This window comes from Cicer arietinum, chromosome 7, assembly GCF_000331145.2.
Source record: "Cicer arietinum cultivar CDC Frontier isolate Library 1 chromosome 7, Cicar.CDCFrontier_v2.0, whole genome shotgun sequence".
NCBI classification, from domain to species: Eukaryota; Viridiplantae; Streptophyta; class Magnoliopsida; order Fabales; family Fabaceae; genus Cicer; species Cicer arietinum.
Genome location: NC_021166.2, coordinates 13,442,696 through 13,463,533, shown reverse-complemented (window position 1 = coordinate 13,463,533; position 20,838 = coordinate 13,442,696). Strand labels below are relative to the sequence as shown.

The 20,838-nt window shown below is 32.9% G+C and overlaps 2 protein-coding genes across 2 annotated transcripts; one reads left to right on the top strand and one right to left on the bottom strand.

The window, feature by feature from the left end:
• Window positions 1-2,912: 2,912 nt before the first annotated feature.
• Window positions 2,913-14,014, top strand: LOC101495174 (kinesin-like protein KIN-4A). Its single transcript, XM_073363717.1, has 26 exons — window positions 2,913-3,542; window positions 4,643-4,789; window positions 4,879-5,028; window positions 5,283-5,542; window positions 5,816-6,003; window positions 6,142-6,266; window positions 6,502-6,538; window positions 7,278-7,369; window positions 7,489-7,596; window positions 7,688-7,801; window positions 7,975-8,068; window positions 8,477-8,589; window positions 9,031-9,126; window positions 9,210-9,323; window positions 9,439-9,555; window positions 9,757-9,837; window positions 10,262-10,333; window positions 10,559-10,652; window positions 10,728-10,759; window positions 11,164-11,261; window positions 11,349-11,444; window positions 11,551-11,772; window positions 12,091-12,253; window positions 12,836-12,988; window positions 13,068-13,371; window positions 13,620-14,014. Exons 1-25 carry the CDS (start codon window positions 3,426-3,428, stop codon window positions 13,278-13,280), a joined length of 3,096 nt encoding a protein of 1,031 aa, XP_073219818.1. The 5' UTR covers window positions 2,913-3,425; the 3' UTR covers window positions 13,281-13,371; window positions 13,620-14,014.
• Window positions 14,015-16,198: 2,184 nt separating this feature from the next.
• Window positions 16,199-19,878, bottom strand: LOC101494845 (probable inactive receptor kinase At5g67200). Its single transcript, XM_004509057.4, has 2 exons — window positions 18,248-19,878; window positions 16,199-17,138 (listed from the first exon to the last, which is right to left on the bottom strand). Exons 1-2 carry the CDS (start codon window positions 19,593-19,595, stop codon window positions 16,579-16,581), a joined length of 1,908 nt encoding a protein of 635 aa, XP_004509114.1. The 5' UTR covers window positions 19,596-19,878; the 3' UTR covers window positions 16,199-16,578.
• Window positions 19,879-20,838: the final 960 nt, after the last annotated feature.

The window sequence follows — 20,838 nt, the reverse complement described above, 5'->3', positions numbered from 1 at the left end:
AGACAGAGGGTTACAAAGTTTGGAAAGTGGGTATTTTGATGAACATGTGAGTGAGGGCCCAAAAGCTCGTTATTGCCTTTATGCTACGTTTCTTTGTGGTGGCTATCCTTTTCAAGCCTAACTTTTTATGGTCATATATCTTAATTTCTGCACAAAGCTGCCATCTTGACTCTGCTTCCTGGGACTCCACAGTTGGTCCTCGACTACAAAAGCATCGAATGGATACCCCCTTTCCATTTCATTGGCATCTTTTTTTCTTTCTTTTATATGATTTATTTCTTATAAGAATAATGAATATGTTACCATATTTCTCAAGTAGATGTTAACTAATTATAACACATTGAGTTAATTTTTAGTGAAAAATTATAAAATTTATTTTAATTAATCATGGGATTTATCCATTTTTAATTCCATGTTTTGCAAAAATACGAGAAATAAACTAAAATCATATTATTTATATATAAAATATACAATGGCAAAAGAGTTTGAAATTATTTAATAAGTTATGTTAAGTTGATTGATTTGAAGTTTTAAATTCCATTATTTAAATTAGCGTGTCCAAGTTAACCGACTAAAAAATCAGGTGTTAATCAAGCTTATTTGTGTTGATTTAAAAAATCAATTGCATTTTTAATTATTTTGTTTAATGAATAAATTATTTTTCTTCGGTAATTGGCGTTTTTACTGATACACTCTAACAAACTTAGAATTTTATTAGTTGTGTAGTAATCGTTGGATTAGTTGAGTTTTTTTTATTAGTTGTGTGATAATTGTTGGATTAGTTGAATTTTCGTAGATTAATTTTAATTTTTTTAACGCATCAACTCACATAAAAAATCAATATATTTATCATTTATTATTGACGGATCAATCTTGTTGACCTGTTAATCCATTGAGAATATGAAGTAAAAGTTTCAAGAAACCTACTTAAGTTGGACTACACCATCTTATTTTAAACATGTCAATGACAAAACAAATCAAAATAAGATGGATAAGTCCGTTTTATCACCCTAATAAAAAGTGAGACTAAACATTATTAAATTTTTTTTATAAGAAACAAACTTAAAAGTTCATGTACATTGAAACTATAATTATGAGTGAATATTTTGTTAAAACTTTTACACTATAGAATATATTACTCTTTTGTCTCACAGCGAATATTAGTTTGAGTTATTCACACATATTAAAAATAAGTATAAATGTCCTTAAATTCTAATTGAATTCATAAAATATCGATATTATTAAATTGAACATCGTGTACTGAATTTGAACATAAAATCTCACAGTTGTATGTGAGTTTCTGGTGATAATTATAATATATTGTTTATAGACAAAAAAAGATTATACATAAAAGAAAAATAAAAACAACTTTATCAAATTATCCTTACTACTAATTATTAATGTGTCTCTCACTATTATAAATACAAAATAAAATATAATACATTGGAAATGATGTACATAACATTAATTGAAGGATATAATTAAAATAATAATAATTAATATTACATTAAAAATTAAAAGAGATTAATTTTAAAATAATATTTTTTGTTAAGTTGACACTTATTGCAAGATAGAAGAAATATAATTAAAAAATATATTTATAACTAATAAACATCTTTCATTTTTAAATCAATATTGTAATTGAGACAAACCTCACTCAAATTTTAAGAGACTCTCTTTAGAAATAGCAAAAATAAATAAAGGTATTTACTACCTAGTGCGCTTAGGATATTTATTATATAATAAAAAAATTATATCAAAAAGAATAAATTTTTAACTTTCAAAGAGTTCTTTTAATTGGAAACACAATTTTTACTATTCTAAGTAAATATTTTTAAATATAATTCTTAACAAATACTTTACTGACACTCATTAGCATTTTTTTATAAATAAAATACTATGAAGAAAACCTATTGAGAAAATCAAAAGCTAAAATGAGATCTATTAGAAATGCAGCTAAAGGAAGATATGTCAAGGGATTGTCCCCAATAACTGTAGGCAAAGACGAGCTGTCGAAGACCGATCCATATGGTGACAATACTTTCTATATCATAACTGACAAACTTATTAAGTTGATGAACTTCATACCAATAAAAAACATAAAAAATGTGGTTGGAATACTAACTATATTATTATTATTATTATTATTATTATTATTATTATTATTATTATTATTATTATTATAAATAAAGCAGCGAAAAAGAAAAGCAAATGCAATCCGCATTTTTTACTCCCACAAGTCAAAACATAAATAGAACCATGGTTTAGATAAATGAAAAGCAAATGCAACTACATCATTATTAACTCACAAGTCACACCACAAATAGAACCCTATGTAAATGTGTAAGACTATTCTATATATAAAAGTTTTTATATATAAATAAAATAAGACAGTATGAATTTTTAAAGTTATCTAAAAAAATGAATATTTAATAAATAAAGATATTTTCTGGTTATAAGTAAGTAAATGTAAAAAAATATGAAGCATTTCATTTCAAAACTTTCAAAAATTAGTTTAGAAAATGTATTCACATTTACTGTTTTATACGTTTCAAATTGGATGGATTATCAATAGTGTAGAGAATGTATGAAAAAAACTAAAATTCAATTTATCTCTTATATAGTGGAAACGTAAACGTTATAAATCACGGATTTATTTTTCTATTAATGTAACAAAATATAAATTGTCCCTTTGCATTTGGAGGCGGTACTTTTTTTATCTTAAAAAGACAAAAAAGAAAGTAAAAAATAATAAAAAATAAATGGAGGGAGAAGAGAGTGGCAGAGGGAAGAGTGAAGACAGTTGGACTTGCCACGCGGAGTAGAAGAATTGCCCAATAAATAAATAAATAAAAAAAGGCAAAAATAATGAAATTAAAAAAGAAAGAGAGAGAGGAAGAAAAAAAAGAGAGAAGAGTTTGTGTATGGTCCATATTATGGAGCTGGCAATGTGTATATGAATGTAAAAAGAGAGAGAAAGTGAGTGACTGTGCATTCGCGTTTCCATAGCCATATAGAAGAAGTGATACAAGTAGTGAAGGAGAAGATAATCGATACTTTATAATAAAATAAAAATAATATTTATTTTGTTTGTTTGTTATAAATTTTAATCTATGATCTTGTTGCTTAGTGTTTTCTGCTCCGCTACTCTTCTTCAATTCATTCAAACCACACTATTTTATTTTTTGTTTCTTTCTTTCATCTTCATTTTCTCCCAACAACCACCACTCCCTCTCTCTCTCTCTCTTGCTGTTAAATCCACCTTCCTCTCTCTCTCTCTCTCTCTCTCTGCTGCAGCATCCTTTTCTTTCATTCTAATTTCTAACTAACTGTTGAGTCAGAAAAACATTCTAACTCTGTTATTTCTTAACCACTTTCTTCTTCCTTTCTCTCTCTAACAACTTCAACAAACGATTGATATTCCGATGGAAACGTCGGAAAATTGCTCTGTTAAAGTTGCTCTTCACATTCGTCCTCTCATTGCTGATGAACGACAACAAGGTTGCTCTCAATGTGTTTCTGTTAACCATGGAAAGCCTCAGGTACTACTCACTCCTTCTTCTTCTTTTGCCTTTTTCTTTGCTTTTTTATTTAATATGTTTATTTATTTCTAACTATTTTTATTTATTGCTAAATGTTGTTGTTGTTATTATTATGTTTGTCGTTTAGCACAGAGTTCATTAATTAATTTAATGCTCTGGGGTTGTTTAACTTTTTATTATTATTATTATTATTATTATTATTATTATTATTAATAATATTATTAGTACTTATAATACATGAAGTTTATTTTTGGATGATTTTTTTTTTACAGATATTTTTGGATGATTTTTTTTTTTACAGATATTTTTGGATGATTACTTGCTTGTTTAATTACAAAGTATATTTACTTTAATCTTTCTGTTAAAGAAGAAAAATTAATAATACCACCAAGGTCTAACTGCGCAATGTGTGGTGAGTGTTGTAATACGTGGGTTATTGACTTCGATCTCTAATCATAAAAAAAGTAATGTTAAATTCCATGTTGGGAAAATTTCTTGATCAAAAGAGTCTTACAAAATTGGGTTTTGTTTGATTCGATATAATACAATCGTTGTTGGAAAGTATCATTGGGTTTATATAAAAATTACTTTACTTATTTTTCAATATATTTTGTCATGAGTCATGACTCGTGTCAGTGTGTCAGTGTTGGTGACACATTTGCCCTCTTTGACTCTACGTTTATTTCACATACCATCATCCTGTTTTGTTTTTGTATTTTTCATTATTCTTTACTTTACTCACTTCGGAATTGATCCATAATTGAAGCTTTGCAATTGCATAGCAATTCAGTTCTAGTAGAAATATATTATATTTATATCATCATGGTTTTGGAAATTTGAGACCAAAGTAATCATGCCACCCTAATTTACATTTTAGCATTTTCCTATTCATTATTCAATTAAACTGAGATTGAATGACTATTATTGCCATAGATCATGGATTTTAATTCCATAGGAACACATACTTTTCATGTACTTACTATATTAAGTGAATTGCAACAGACTTTGAATTACATTACATGCATTCTATGGTGAAAGGCCAAAATAGAAATTCACTTATCTTGAGAAATGTAAATATGTACTTATATCTCATTGATCAGGTTCAAATTGGGTCTCATTCCTTTACATTTGATCATGTTTATGGAAATGGCGGATCACCTTCATCCGAAATGTTTGAGGAATGTGTTGCTCCATTGGTGGACGGGTTATTCCAAGGGTTCAATGCTACTGTACTTGCTTATGGTCAGGTTAGGTCCATATTACATGTCATGTACTCAAAGTAAAGTAAAAGATAATTCAATTCATATTTTTCATTTGAAGCTCATAATTGTTGCAGACGGGATCCGGGAAAACATATACCATGGGAACGGCTTACAATGATAATAGTCAGACAGGATTAATTCCTCAGGTTATGAGTGCCTTGTTCAACAAGATTGAAACTCTAAAGCATCAGGCAGAATTTCAGTTGCATGTTTCCTTCATTGAGGTATACCCATCATACTGTGTTCTGGTTTGCATGTGCACATTTCTGTCAAAAATTTAAAGTTGTTTCTTTATTTTAAAATTGACTTGTCAAATCTTTGATGTTCCATGTGAAATCGATTTCCACACAATTTTATTTGAAGCTATGTTAAAATTGGCTAGCTGTGAATGTGACATTGCTTTTCATACAAAAAAAAAGTAAATTTGTCATTAACTATTGTTCTTTTCAAAAACTTAATTGTGCATTTGCTTTTGAAGATTTTGAAGGAAGAAGTAAGGGACTTGTTGGATATGGTATCTATGGGAAAATCAGATAACTCTAGCTCTAATGGCCATTCTGGAAAAATAACTATTCCTGGGAAGTCACCGATACAAATTCGTGAAACATCCAGTGGCGTAATAACACTGGCAGGGACAACTGAAGTTTCTGTAAGTACATTACAGGAGATGGCTGCTTACTTGGAGCAGGGTTCTTCAAATAGGGCAACAGGAAGTACAAATATGAACAACCAATCCAGGTAAATAATGAGCTCTTATTCTTACCAAATATATACATTCAACAAAAAGTTATCCCTATTTGGAAAATCAGATGATGTTTTCTAAATGGAAGTACTAAAATTGTAAGGCAAAATAACTTGGACAAACCTCATGAAAGTGTGTAGCATTTTCTTTTCTTATTTTCTAAACTCATGAAACAAATTTGAGTGATGGAGAAGTGCTATTTGTATGGTTTCGGCTAGATATGATATTTATAATCAAATAATTTGTGGTTCACTTTTTGCTTGTATTAGTCGGTCACATGCCATCTTCACAATTACATTAGAACAGATGCGCAAACTCCATTCATTTTCTCCCAACAATGACACTTCAGACGAGGATATGGGTGAAGAATACCTTTCAGCAAAGCTACATTTGGTAGATCTAGCTGGATCTGAGCGAGCTAAAAGAACTGGTTCTGATGGTATTCGTTTAAAAGAAGGTTGCCAATACTGATTAACCCAAATACTTAGTATACATTAGTTTCAAAATGTTTTTCAGCCTCAAGAGTTTTAGTTATTGATAATGACGACGACAAGGATTTTAGTAACATTATCTTTTTTCTTTTCCCTGTCAAAAGGTATACACATCAATAAAGGTCTTCTTGCACTTGGTAATGTCATAAGTGCACTGGGGGATGAGAAAAAGCGAAAGGAGGGTGTACATGTCCCTTATCGGGATAGCAAACTCACTCGACTATTACAGGTTAGAGTAACATTTTATAGTTTGACATACCAGTATGTATGTGTGTGTGTTTAGGTGTATCAAATGGAACGGTTGTGAGCCAGAAGAGCACATCTGGATCAACAAAGTCTACATGAATAAGAATAACCATGATTGAAGCATAAAGTCATGAATAGGAACTAAGTATTTCTATTTTAGTTTCTTGATATCAGTCTCTTAGAATCTTTTGATCCAAAGTGACTTGTCCTTGTTTCAGGATTCACTAGGAGGAAACAGCAAAACTGTCATGATAGGTAACTACTATACTACTGAAAGTGTATTCCTAGCTACAAATGTTTAAGCATTTTCATGTTTCCCATTTAGTTCAATCCACTGAAAATATGAAGTGTTCCTGTTCTTCAGTTCATTTCTTTTCAATTGAAGCCAGTCTATTGGATGGAAAAGTGATTTTTTCTATTAATGTAAGACAGTATGAGCCAGGTGTTAACCAACTTCAAGTTCGTGCGCAACATTTGTTAACCTCTTGGTGCACAAGGATTGTTTATTTTTCAAAGATATTTTATAGGGTTTCTGCCTAATGTTTTCCACTAATTAGATCAGTATTTTCGTCTTTCTTATATTTTAAGAAAAGGTTAAATTGTTCATGCGGAAAAATACAGGGTAGGAGCACATTTTATATGTTTACATACATGTTGGTTGAGCAACAATTTTACAAAACATTAGATAGGTCAATTAAAAACAAGATTAAATTGGACTAAACATTCTTCATGAAGTTTGACAGACAAGGTTCTAATGTCAGACATTTCTGTCAATTTTGTTGCTGATCAGGTTAAAGCATTTTTTTGCTTTGGACTCTATATGATGAAATATGGATTTTATTTTCCTTCTAGACATAGTTATTAAATAATTTACTATGTGTATCAAATACAGTAATTGAATTATTTGATATAGATATATTTACAATATTGTTTCCTTAATCAAGATTAAAATTTCTACATGCTTTTCAATCTCAAACTGGTTCCCCTTTCACAGCTTGCATTAGTCCTGCTGACATCAATTTTGAGGAAACTCTTAATACCCTTAAGTATGCAAACCGAGCACGCAACATACAAAATAAGCCTGTTGTAAGTTTCCATGATTCTTTGTGACTTCAAGTTCTTGTCCCATTCTTTACATTAGGAAGATGAGGAAATTCATCTTGCTCATCGCATGTTACAATCTTTACTGTCAATTAATTTTACAGGCTAATCGAGATTTGATATCCAATGAGATGCAGCAAATGCGCCATCAGTTAAAGTACTTGCAGGCTGAGCTCTGTTCTCGAGAAGGAGGTTCGGTTGATGAAGTGCGGGTATTTATCATGGTCCTAACTGAAATTTGCATTTTGGATTATCATGAGATGAAATGAGTTTAATCTATAGCATGATGCTTTTCTTGTATAGGTTCTTAAGGAAAGGATCATTTGGCTTGAGGAAACTAATGAGGAACTCTATCGAGAACTTCATAAATATCGCAGTAGATGTTCTTTTTCAGAAAGATGTGATATTGACGAAACAGTATGTGAAAACATCTTCATATGCTTGTTTGTTCTTTTTTCTTCTTCTGTTGTTTAAGTAAACATCATTGACATAATAAGGTGCATTTAATGCACATTAATGGTTATAAATGGCTGTGGGTATGTTAATACTGCTTCATCAAAAACCTTAATGTCATTTTTTTCTTTTCCTAGGATGGACATGTTTATCTCATGAAAAATGATGGGCTTGAGCGGCGCTTTCATAGCTCAGAGTTATCTGACCATCTAGTGGCTGGAAGCATGTCAGGTAGACAAATATATGTGGCTGTGTTTTTGGAGTTGTAAGATCCTAGTTGACTTTACAATTTAAGAATTTTGATATATTGGAATTTGAAACCTAGCAAAGAGCTTCCTTTTATTTTTTCTGGAAAATTTGATGAGTTTTTTTCCCCCACTTCCTAGTACGTAGGGATTTTAAACGACTGAACTACGTTTATGAAAGGTGTGCATTCATCTTAGTCTGGCTCTATAGTCTAAAGATTAACTGTAGGAGATTAAGCAGTGGTTTGATTGTTGGTTGTTATATTATGTGTTTGAGACATTGAATAGTTTCCCATTCTGTTTGTCTGGGTTTGCTGAGATAAGCTCTCATGAGTCACATTTATGGTTCAGTCTTAAACATTGAGGCAATATCTCTTTTACCTTCTTTTTGAAGGTGAGGATTCAAGGGAAGCTGATGAAGTAGTAAAAGAGTTGGAGCATACACTCCTGCAAAATACCATGGATAGAGAGATGCACGAGTTAAATAAACGTTTGGAGCAGAAAGAGGTTTAATTTTATGCTTTGTTCTAAAATTATTTATTTTGCAACGGTCAATGTTTGTAATTAGTATTATTAATATTGTTCTAAAATCATATATATCAGTGATCATAACTGTCTTATGAGAAAAGTAACTTAGAAGAACATTCATTTATGCGACAAACTTCAAATTTGATGGTAGAAATGTATACTTGTGAAGCAACCTTTTTATCTGATGAAACAATCCAGGAAGGGTATAACGAAAAAGAGTAACATTGGAAATGTGCTAGTTGTTTATTTGATTGATCCATATGTCAAGATCACAAGGAACAGATATTATATAAGTAAATGCAGTGTTGACTTCAAGAGTTTCTTATATTGGTAACATTAGTCTATTTTCTGTTATGATTAAAGCAGAGAGATGAAATTTTAACTTAGTGTATACGAATTTATCCTCATTTTTCCATGCAGACTGAGATGAAGCTCATGGGAGGTGATCCTGAAGCTCTCAGGCAGCACTTTGGAAAGAAAATTTTGGAACTTGAGGAAGAGAAAAGAAAAGTGCAGGTAAAACTGGACATATTTTATCAAGTGTCACACAAAAAATCTCTGTTCTTAAACAGTGACAAATTTCGGATTGATAATGACAGCAAGAGAGGGACCGATTGTTGCATGAAGTAGAGAATCTTGCGGTTAATTCAAATGGACTGGCACATAAAACACAAGATGTTCGTGGCCAAAAATTGAAAGCATTGGAAGCACAGGTGAACTTTGATTAACATCGATGTCATTCTCAAGTCCCATAGTTATCATTTGTGAGTCTTGACCAATATATTTCCTTCTATTTATATATTTAATTTTTAAAATATTGAAACTCAGATTTTAGACCTCAAGAAGAAACAAGAAAACCAGGTGCAGCTACTAAAGCAGAAGGAGAAGAGTGAAGAAGCAGCCAAAAGACTGCAAGCTGAAATACAGTATATTAAGGCTCAAAAGGCCAGTTTCCATTTGTTGCATTAATTATAATTATAATTATAATTATAATTATAATTATAATTATAATTATAATTATAATTATAATTATAATTATAATTATTATTATTATTATTATTATTATTATTATTATTATTATTATTATTATTATTATTATTATTATTATTATTTCATATCTTACATTTGTGCTCATATATATTGCAGGTTCAGTTGCAGCATAAAATAAAACAAGAGGCGGAACAATTTCGACAATGGAAAGCTTCCCGTGAAAAGGAGTTACTCCAGGTGGTTTTCTTGCTTTTATTTAGATATTATCATAATAATTGTGTTTTCTAGTTTAAAAATGAAGAGAAAATATAATTTTCCCAACTGTGATCAGTTTTGAATGAATGATTCTGCCTTTAGAAGTCCGCATTATTAAGATATCAAACTTTTTTGGAATAAAATATGTTTAATGTTTTGATTATTGAAATACTTTATCAAATAAACTCTTTTCTTTTAGTTTTTGCGATTCCTACTTGATTGACACTTATTTTATTTTAAACTTTTATTGCTTCCCTATTGATCTGTAGAAAATTTTGTAGATTTGAAGTGGTGTTGTTGTCCTCTAAAAATTAATCATGCTGTGGTTGTGCTTGAAGCTTGGGTTTATTTGTGTGCTTGTATCACACAGCTGTTATTTAATCTCGTTGGTTATAATTTTGAACAGTTGAAAAAGGAGGGAAGAAGGAATGAGTATGAAAGACATAAACTTGAGGCTCTAAACCAGCGCCAGAAAATGGTAAGTTAAAGATTATAGTTTGTTGTTTCGTGTGCTCATTTTGTTGTGGAGGTATTTCTACCTTTACTATTCTCTTTTACCAGGCATTTTCACATTAACTGGAACCTAAATTAGGCGAGAAACAACCGTGTGATTGTTTATGTTAGAATGAAGTAGATAGATAGTTGAAACTTGAAACCATTCACATAGAACAAGGCTTCTCATTCACTCCATTTTTATTTACAGGTTCTTCATAGAAAGACAGAGGAAGCTACAATGGCTACCAAAAGGCTAAAAGAGTTGTTGGAAGCCCGCAAATCTTCTCCACGTGACCACTCTGGTAGAACTTGAATTGGCAATGTCCTCTTTTTATTACATATATACCTGAATACTAACTATTGTCTGTCCCTTTCAGTTTATTCAAATGGACATCTACAGCCTGGGCAGGTAATGACCTAAACTTAGCTTATACAGTATGTTATGCAATTTGACAACTTAATAGGCAACCAAAAACGTTCCAGTATAGCAACTTAGCTTTGTATGCTTGCAGTTACTACCTTCAAACCATCCATAATTGAAACAATGTCATCCTTAAGCATCTATTGAGAAATTGATAATCTTTCAGTGTAATGTTAAATAGGGCTGGCAAGTTTATTTGCATTGTAGAAAACCCTGTTGAACTTCTTTTCTTACTCATAAAATCTAGCGAAAATTACACCGACTTCCCGTGAGATTTTCTTTAAACAACACACATACCCCTTCTAGTTTTTAAAAAACACTCACCACTGACTTTTTTCATATTTAGTATTTCAGATACATCTAAATTTTTTTATCCTAACTTGTATGTCCAGATCAATGAAAAATCCCTCCATAGGTGGCTTGACCAGGAGCTGGAGGTACTGGTGCATGTGAATGAAGTTCGTGCTGAATTTGACAAACAAAACCAAGTGTATGTGATCACAATTTTTTGCTGGAGTAAACACATTCCAAAACTTTATTTAAATTTTACCATTTTTTATTTGAATATTATATTTAGTCATGCTGCACTGGAAGAAGAATTGGCTTTCCTGAAACTAGTGGATCAGTTTTCAGATCGGCAGAGTATCCCCAATGGAAACAGCCGGTATTCAAGGTAGATTTTTTGTTTGTTTGTTATGGATCCTTGGGTGCAGGGTGTCTTTAACTGAAATCATCATTTCCTTTAACTTAATTTTTTTATCTTGTTTCCCATTTGTTAGACTGTTATCAATGTCAGCAGATGCAAAAGTTGCGAGAATAGCTTCTCTTGAGAACATGGTGGGCATGTCTTCAGCTGCTTTGAAAGCCATGACTTCACAACTTACTGAGGCAGAAGAAAGAGAACGAGCATTAAATAACCGTGGACGTTGGAATCACTTACGCTCAATGGGAGAGGCAAAGAATGTGCTTCAGTTTTTGTTCAATTCTACTGCAGAAGCAAGGTGCTCCCTGGCTTCCAAGAATCTGATTAAGCTTTTCTAGTTTTTTATTTATATCATTAACTATAAATAAGATAGAGTTTTCAATATACAAATATGCCCTTTCCTAAGTAGTTCAAGGAAAAATTAACTATTTGGCAAGTATCTGGAGAAAATCTAAGCAGTTTACCATATACTGTTTATACTTGATACAATGATATCTTTGTTTTGAGATAATTTACTTATGTGAAATGTGAATTATCTCTTATCTTGGATAATGTTTTTGTTGGTTACGCTTTTTGTCTTATCTTGGATAATGGTAGTCTTCTTCATCTTTAACAGGTGCCACTTGTGGGAAAAGAATATGGAACTGAAGGACTTAAAAGAGCAACTTAATGAGCTTGTAAGACTACTACAACAAAGTGAAGCGCAGAGAAAGGAACTTGTAAAAGAGAAAGCAATTGGGGAACAAGCCGTTGCCATCACATTAAATACACCACCATCAGTGAGATTTTACTCATTTTATCAGCAATTAGCAAGAGCTTGTGTAGTAAAACGCTTCAGCTCCTACATTACACAGCTAGTGAGCTAGAGATTATCATTAGCTAGCAATTGAACTAGTTTAACAACCACCACGACCAAAGCATTTTACCACTATGTGGTGTTTGCAAAAGTAGTTTGACATAAGATACTAAGTTCCATGTGGGATAAAAAAAATTTAATAGAGAGGAGAAAATGACTGTAGTATAACCTTTATTTCATTCATTGAACCCAACCAAGTAGATCAATTACTTTGATTCTTATCTATGATTAGTTATAGTGTTTTGACCACATAAGAAGTCTACAAACTTAATCTTTCCTTAGTTTATATATATAATATAAGGGAAATGCTAAAGTGCCCAAAGGGCACTTGTTAAGCACCTAAAAATAGTAATTTTATAATAAAATGCATTGGAAGTTGTGTTTTCAAATTTTTAAAATCTTTAAATTTGTTCTTTTCAATGCAAAATTTCTAATTTTGGATTTCTTAGGGCACTTGTTAGCACGACCCTTTATATAATATCATGTTTCTGATTGAAACTAACAGGAAAGTTCGCGGTCCTTGAAACACCTTGCGGATGAAATGAGTGGCCCATTGTCCCCGATGTCACTTCCCGCACCAAAGCAACTCAAATTCACCCCTGGAGTTGTTAATGGCTCAATCACGGTTTCAGCTGCATTTCTAGATGAAGCACGAAAGGTATACCACTGCTTCATTCTGTTTCTCTGATGGTGTTCATTTTTGTTTTTCAATTAAGTAGTAATGATTTTATTTTCAGATGATTCCCATTGGAGATTTGTCAGGGAAGAAACTAGCAGCTATAGGACAAGCTGGAAAACTTTGGAGGTGGAAGAGAAGTCATCATCAATGGCTGCTACAGTTTAAATGGAAGTGGCAGAAGCCCTGGAAACTCTCAGAATGGATCAAACACAGTGATGAAACAATCATGAGGTCAAGGCCTCGAGCACAAGCTTTGATTAATGTGATGTGACTTTGTGCTCATATGAAGGGACATTTTTATCTCTGAAACCTGACAACTGTGTTTTATCAACATGGCTTGACAAATTTACGGATAATTGCAGGTAATCTCTACCCTGTTGTTTTTCATGCCTATTGTAATTGTGTACTATTGAGTTCACAGTGTCCATAATTTTTTGACATCCAAGACAGCCCAGCTCTATAAAATGTGTTTTGTAATTATTTTGGCATTCTATTATGAGTAACATCAATGATTTCTAAAGTATTCATTTAACTACTATCCCCATTTAATCAAAACTCTGATTGTATGTTTTCAGTGAAGCCATTCTTACAATTTGTATTATCCATGCAGGCATGATGTAAATTGCAAGAGTTTCCTGTTATTTGTCAGGGTAACTTTGCTGAGATACAGTTTGGCTCTTGGAGAAAGTTGTCTTGGTTCTGTGTAGGTTGTACACACAATAGGCGTATGCTGACAATGACGACATCAGAGGAAAGAATTGGTTTTAGAAGGTTGAAAGGGAAAATGTTGCACTCCTGCATATATTACAGTACATAAGATGTGATGAAGCTGTTCAATGTTAATTTTGTAGTTTTCTTTTCAGAAAATTTTGTAAATTGTGATCACTGATCAGCATAGCGTCAGAATCTGTTATTGTACAGATGCAGTATTTACCAAAGTAGCTTGTGTATTATTATGATATTAGCTTTATTGTCTTCGTAATAAATGTTTCTGTCGAAGATAAATTCATGACTAACAATTGAACAAAGAAAGATCCGTTCTTCTAAAAAATTGCATTTGAAAACTTCAAACCAACAATATCGAAGACTAAAAAATATTTAAACTTGAATATGCTTCAAGGAGACACTCGCATGCTTTAGGGAGAGAAAGACAAGACCAATACATCTGAGACAAAAATGGGGTCAGTGCATCTGGAACAAATTGTCAAGATAAAGTGAGTCATGAAAATAAAAGACATCGTCAGAATAACCATCAACGGAAGAAGTCATCACTAATATGATTCATATGTGAGAAAATGGACACCATTGGAATGATCGTTGGTGGGAATAGAAGTCATTGTTATAATCTAGGCTAAATTACATCCGTGGTCCCTTAACTTAATTTCAGATAAGGTTTTAGTCTTTTATCTTTTTTTTTTTTTTTTCGACTTGATCATTTATTTTAATTTTAAGTGACAATTTGATATTTTATGTTTTAAAATTTCAACAATGTTATCCTTTTTTATACAAAAATTCAAAAAAAAATTTAATCAAAACTCATAAAATTAATTATATTCTTCAATATAATACAAATTTCATCAAATTCATAACGCAAATATTCAAATAAACTCATATTTTCATACTTTATTTGATATTGTTAGGAATAAAGGACTAAATCGAGAGAAAAAAAAAATAAATGACTAAAACGTTACTTGAAATTAAATTAAGGGACCACAGATGTAATTTAGCCTATAATCTATTAGTGATAACTAAATTACATGACAAACAATGAAGAAGAAGCAACACTCTAACAAAACGAAGTAATAATCGATCAACGAAGTTAGAAAATGCGTTCAAAACAGAAGAGACAACGACTAAATGCGTCCAAAAAAGGAGAAATAACAACTCTTTGAACAAGAACGTATGTTTCCGTTGATTAAAATTGAAAGGTAAGGACAAATCTGAAACCGTCGGAGAAAGAATAATCGTGCACCAAAAAAGTAAAAAAGAAGCCCAAAATGTTAACCACACCCAACATAAGCAAATAATTTTTCACCGCAATACCTGATGGGTACCCAACATCTGCTTCACTCTTGTCCTTGTTTTTGCCTAATACAAGAACCCAAATGCACCAACTATAGCCCCGAGTTTCCTCGTTGCTGATGATATTCCATGGCAAGTAGATCGGGATCTAGCAAAAAAAATCTCTATCAGCACAACAAATGTGGTAGTGTTTGGCTCAAAATTTGCAAAGAAGAAGGTCAGTGAGTACAATGCAACACATCCGCTCAAAATTTGCAAAGAAGGTCAATGAGTACAATGCGACAAATCCTATACGGTAATCCTTATGAGTCGAATGTTCATAAGGAATGACAAGAGCAAACACGAAGACAATCATATAAAAGAATCTCATCAATTGAATTGCATATCTTCCTATCTTGTCAATGAGTGCCACAGTATACCAACGACATGGAATAGCACTGCTTAGCATCAAATTGTGAAGCTTTCGGAGCCAAACCTGCCATGATTGTTGGTAGAGAAAGAGAAAAATGAGAGAGAATGATAGAATGGGAGATTTCGCATACAATAGAAGTGGTCTTTTACCGGAAACAATGGCGGTGACGACGATTGTAGCGAACTGAGCGGAAAACAAGTGAAACCGTTGTCAGAATGTGGCACGACAGTGGTTTGAAAAAGGAATGATCACGTTGGAAAAGAGAAACTATGATTATATTCCCAAACTAACGAGAACTTAGCAGCGGAATAAAGATGAGATCGTTCAAGGAAATATGCTCTAGATACCATGTTAAAGTTGTAGGACTTTAGAGAAAAAGAAGAGAGAAAATAATAAAAGTTTGAATATTATTGATAATAGTTAACTTGATTACAAAAGACTTGATATTAATATCTATTTATAGAGAAACATAGACTCGATCTTAAATTATAAACAAATCATAATAATAATAAAAAATATTTAATAAAAAATATTTTAAAATATCTCTATGATTATAAATTAATTCTATGAAATATCTCAAAGATATTTTCTAATATTTTAATGGCTGTCTAAATGAAATAACAAAGTAGAAAATGGATGAAACTTGTTATTCCTTCATGCTTCCTTTCTTTTGTGGACCATGCTATATGATACCTATGAGAAATTTTAAGTGTGTGTAGTTTGGATGCCAGTTTGCTGAATTACTAGAACTGATATGATCTTGCTGTGGTATCCATTTATGTCTATCATGTTCTTTACCATCACGATTCAATTTAATACAAACATTCGTTGCTTGTGAGATATAAACAGAAGAAATTTCGAAATAAGCTGAAATATATTTATATGAATTTTATTTCCTCGTGTTAGAACTAGTATAACACCCCACTAACAAGCCACAGCATACATTAAAACCATAATATCCTATGGTTCCCATGTTTTACTGAGATCCCTCGAAAAATGAATGTTAAACTTGGCATGCAAAGTCACTCCCGAAGTTCCTCCAAGAGCGATTTTCTTTCATCTTCAACAAGAGGAGTTGACATTACTTCTTGTGATTGTTTTCTCTGCATAAAATTTACTCAGATTTGCACACTAACTATGAGAATCCAGTGAGTGCACCATCGTCCATCGAAACACTATCCTTTATTTCTTGTATCATCTTAAGGACTTGCCACATAGCTGGCCTCTGCTCCGGCGAGGTTGCACTGCAAATACTGGCAACCTCAGTGAGCATTTCTAGCCGGTTATCTTCACTAACATCATCATCCCTCATTGCTCTAACCCAATCTTGCAAATCCGTTGGTGCGAGGAAAGGATGCTTGGAAGGATGTTTACCTGTCAAAAGCTCCAATAGCAACACACCAAAAGCATACACATCAGACTTTGAATTTGCCCTGTGGATGGATTTTCGAACCTCTGGTGCTTTATAGGCTGCAGAATCAGGATCTTCGGTGAATGAAGAATCTATGAGGAAGGTCAAACAATAGTCCGTAACACAAGCTTCAAAGTCTCCTCCAAGAAGGACATTAGAGGATTTTAGATTGCCATGAATCAAAGACGAAACTTGATGTATATAAGCAAGTCCATGAGCTACATCTTCTGCTATTTTTAAGCATGATGTCCAATGCAGAGGCTTTGCTCGCGCCGATCGTGAACCTGCACATGCACCAGCTACCCAAGTTAAGAAAAAATCCCCAAACATCAAATGGAGCATACTGAAATCAACCGATGTCCATTTGCACATTCTTCGTATTAATAAGAATAATAGTTGATTTTTCATACAAAGTAAAAATATGAAATAACAATGGACAAGCAAAATACAGTAGTCAACAAAACATGCCAAACATTGAAATTTAATCAAACATTTTGCCAAAATAGTCCATAGTACCAAAAACAACCCAACCCCGTGATTGTCGGTGTTAATGCCATACAACTCTCAAGCAAACTGAATTGAATTCTCTCCAGTCACAGATTTGGACTACCATAGAAAATCAAACAGCTTATATTTTGAATTGTATTTTAAAGCCAGTTTGATAAAATATGAATACAAACTGTCCAATTTTTCATTCATTATCCATCAGCCAAGATTCCTTTACGGCGTGGTTATCCTAACTAGAAGAATCTAGACTCAAATTCTCTGCAGTAGTAAAATCACGCAAATGTACATGGTAATCAATATCGGCCACTAAATTAAACTTAGATAACTACATTTAAATTGGCTTAAACTACAAAGCAAAGCATAACCCAAATCAGATGGCCAAGAGCTGTCACTGTGCCCGCGACAGCAGGGAATCCATTTCTGAAGAATCTGGGTCCCAAAACCAGATAAATAATTCAGTAGAGGCAAGTATAAAAGAGACAAACAACACCAAATAAGCCAATCCAAACACATTACACATCAAGGACAACCAATAGCAAGACAACACACAATCCATAAAATCAAACTCTAATTCCAGCATCAGGCCCCACAACTTTTCCCCTACACTATTCTTCCATAGTTCCATTTGTTGCTTCCCTCATTACAATCCTAACCCAACCCCCGTTTCCACCGCAGCATGTCAAAATTATCTACCCAATTTAACAGTACAAAATCATATCACAGATATAATATCACATATCACATGTAATGTAATAACTAACAACTATAATAAACTCATCCCGACACCTCTAATCAAAGGCGGAACTGTATCAGTATCGTCTATCAGTGCTTCAAAGATAATAAGCTAAATGCTGAAAAAAACAAATACTAATTAATTAATTAATACCATGAACAAGGTTGAAGAGGCTTCCATTAGGTTGATAATCATAAATAACAAGTCTTTCTCCTTTACCCTGAAAAAAAGCCTTCAAAGGAACCAAATTAGGATGACGAAGCCTACCCACAGTCTCCATATTCTTCTGAAAAATTTCCCCACTTGTCACACCAGTTTTTCCACCGTCCAACCTCTTCACAGTCAATATCAACTGCGAATCCATCACCGCCTTATAAGTGGTCCCAACACTCCCTCTTCCCAATAGCTCCGCCGAAGCCCTCATCAGCTGCTCCAGCGTATACTCCTGCAACTCCCCGCAGCAGAACACTAATTTCCCACTCCTATGCGCTTCCTCCATCTTCTTCACCTTCGCATCTGTTTCCATTTCAGTTCTCACTTCCATTACCGCCGCCGGAGGTGGAGTTTCCGAAGATTCGGATTTCCCTCCGGTGCTCTGTTTTCTAACCAACACAATTACAATAACTGTGAAAAAAGCGAGAATCGAAACAGTAACGGTGAACACGATAATCAAACCAGTTCTCTTGTGACTCTTCTTTGAATTCTTCGAAGGAACCACCACGATGCCTTGTGATTGCTCGCTCTGACTCAACGGTGCTGAGGAAGAAACGGTGGCGTTTGATGAACCGAAGAATCTAGAACGAGGACCGCATTGTTTGTGTACAATCTCACCGCAGAGACCCGGATTTTCTGAAAACGACGTCGGTTTGAACCGTGCTAGAGTTTGGGTAACAGGAATCGGACCGGTGAGGTTATTAGCGGAGACGTTAAATACTTTCAGAGCGGTTTGGTTGAGAGGGGGAAGAGAACCGGTGAAGAAATTTGAGTCGAGTCGAAGCGAAATGAGACGGTCGAGGAGAGTTAACTGAACCGGAAGTGAACCGGTTAGGTTGTTATGTGAGAGGGATAGTGTAATGAGTCGATGGAGAAAGAGAATAGAAGGAGGGAACGAACCAGAGAAGTTGTTACGATCGAGGAAAAGGGATTTGAGGTTAACGAGTGGGGAGAGATCCGGAATGGGTCCGAATAGCGAGTTATTACGGAGACTCATGACTCGGAGTTGGTCGAGCCGAGTTAGTGTGTTTGGAGGGAAAAAACCGTTGAGGCCTAAGCCTTGAACGACATAGCGTACGACTCTTCCTTGTGCGCATTTTACTCCTTGCCATTCGCAGTAGTCGTAGCGTTCGTTTAGTGTGTAGAGGAGGTTGTCGTTTAAGTCTGCGTTTTGCTTGAACGACAATAGGGATACGGCGTCTGGTGGTAGTGTGGTATTTGTGGAGGAAGCTAATGTGAAGGTTAAGAAGTAAAAGAAGAGAAGGAAGGGTGTTATTGAACGACACATCGTTTAGTGTTTGTGTGTGTTAGGAGGGTAATATGCGAATGAAAGGTAGCACTACTAGTAGTAGTCTTTGTGATTCAGTGTGTGTTTGTCTTTCAACATTTGGAGGTGACATGTTTTGGAAACTAAAAAAAAAGGGGGGTGTAGATAGATAGATAGATAGATTAAAGAGAAGAGTGAGGTATGTATGAATGAAGAGTGTAAAGGGAGAGTGGTGTTAGTGCGTAGCAGCTGGCTTTTGTAGTAGCTTAGCACTCACGTGAAAGTGGGGAACGGTGGAATTTTGTATCATACTACACTACCATTTTTTTATTTTGGATTTTTACTTCCTTGCTCTGTTTCTTTATACTGTGTCTTGACCTTTATTTTATTTATTTATTTATTGTCAAGCTTGCTTTTTCTCTTCTGTTTTCTTCCTTTCCTTTCTACGACAAAAGAAGAAACGAAAATTAGGACATCAATTTCTATTTTTACCTCAACTACGTTTTTGAGATATTATTTACTTTGATTGATTTTTAAATCACTGTTTGTTTGTTTTTGTCGGAGAGAATAGTTGAAGTTATGACCTTTTATTACACAATTTTTTATGCTCTTTCCTTAAACTACTAAATTACTTTATTCTCCCTACTTTGAATTTATATGCATAAACACTCTCACAACCTTGTCTTTAATAATGTGGTTTTGATGGATAGCTAAATACAAATGTTATTTATAAATACAAATTTATTCTTAATTCTCATAATTAAATTAGTATGCACAATAGAAATACAAGAATGATATTTTTTTACACTCTAAAATTTTATATACTTATTCAACATTTTATTCTCTCTCTATTTTTTTTTCTATCACATTATTAACATATCAAATTAATATTTTTATTTCTTTCTCTTTTAAATGGTTAATTGAATGTATGGGTGTAAAGCAAATATTTTTCATAGAAATGTTAAATGTGATTAATTGAATGTATGGGTGTAAACTAAATATTTTTCATAGAAATGTTAAATGTGATCATAGAAAAACATAACTCAAATACGGTATGTGTTATTTTAGGATTTGTCAAGGTTACAACATTAATTTGATGAAGAATCAAATATTAAAAATAGAAAAATAGTAGATAAAGACAAATAAACAATAGATTCTATTCAATAAAAGACATGTATTTTTTGAGGATTTGTAGTCTCTCATTTCTCTCTCTTTTTTTTCCCTCATGCTAGAAAAAAGATAGACATAAAGTTAATTTAACGAT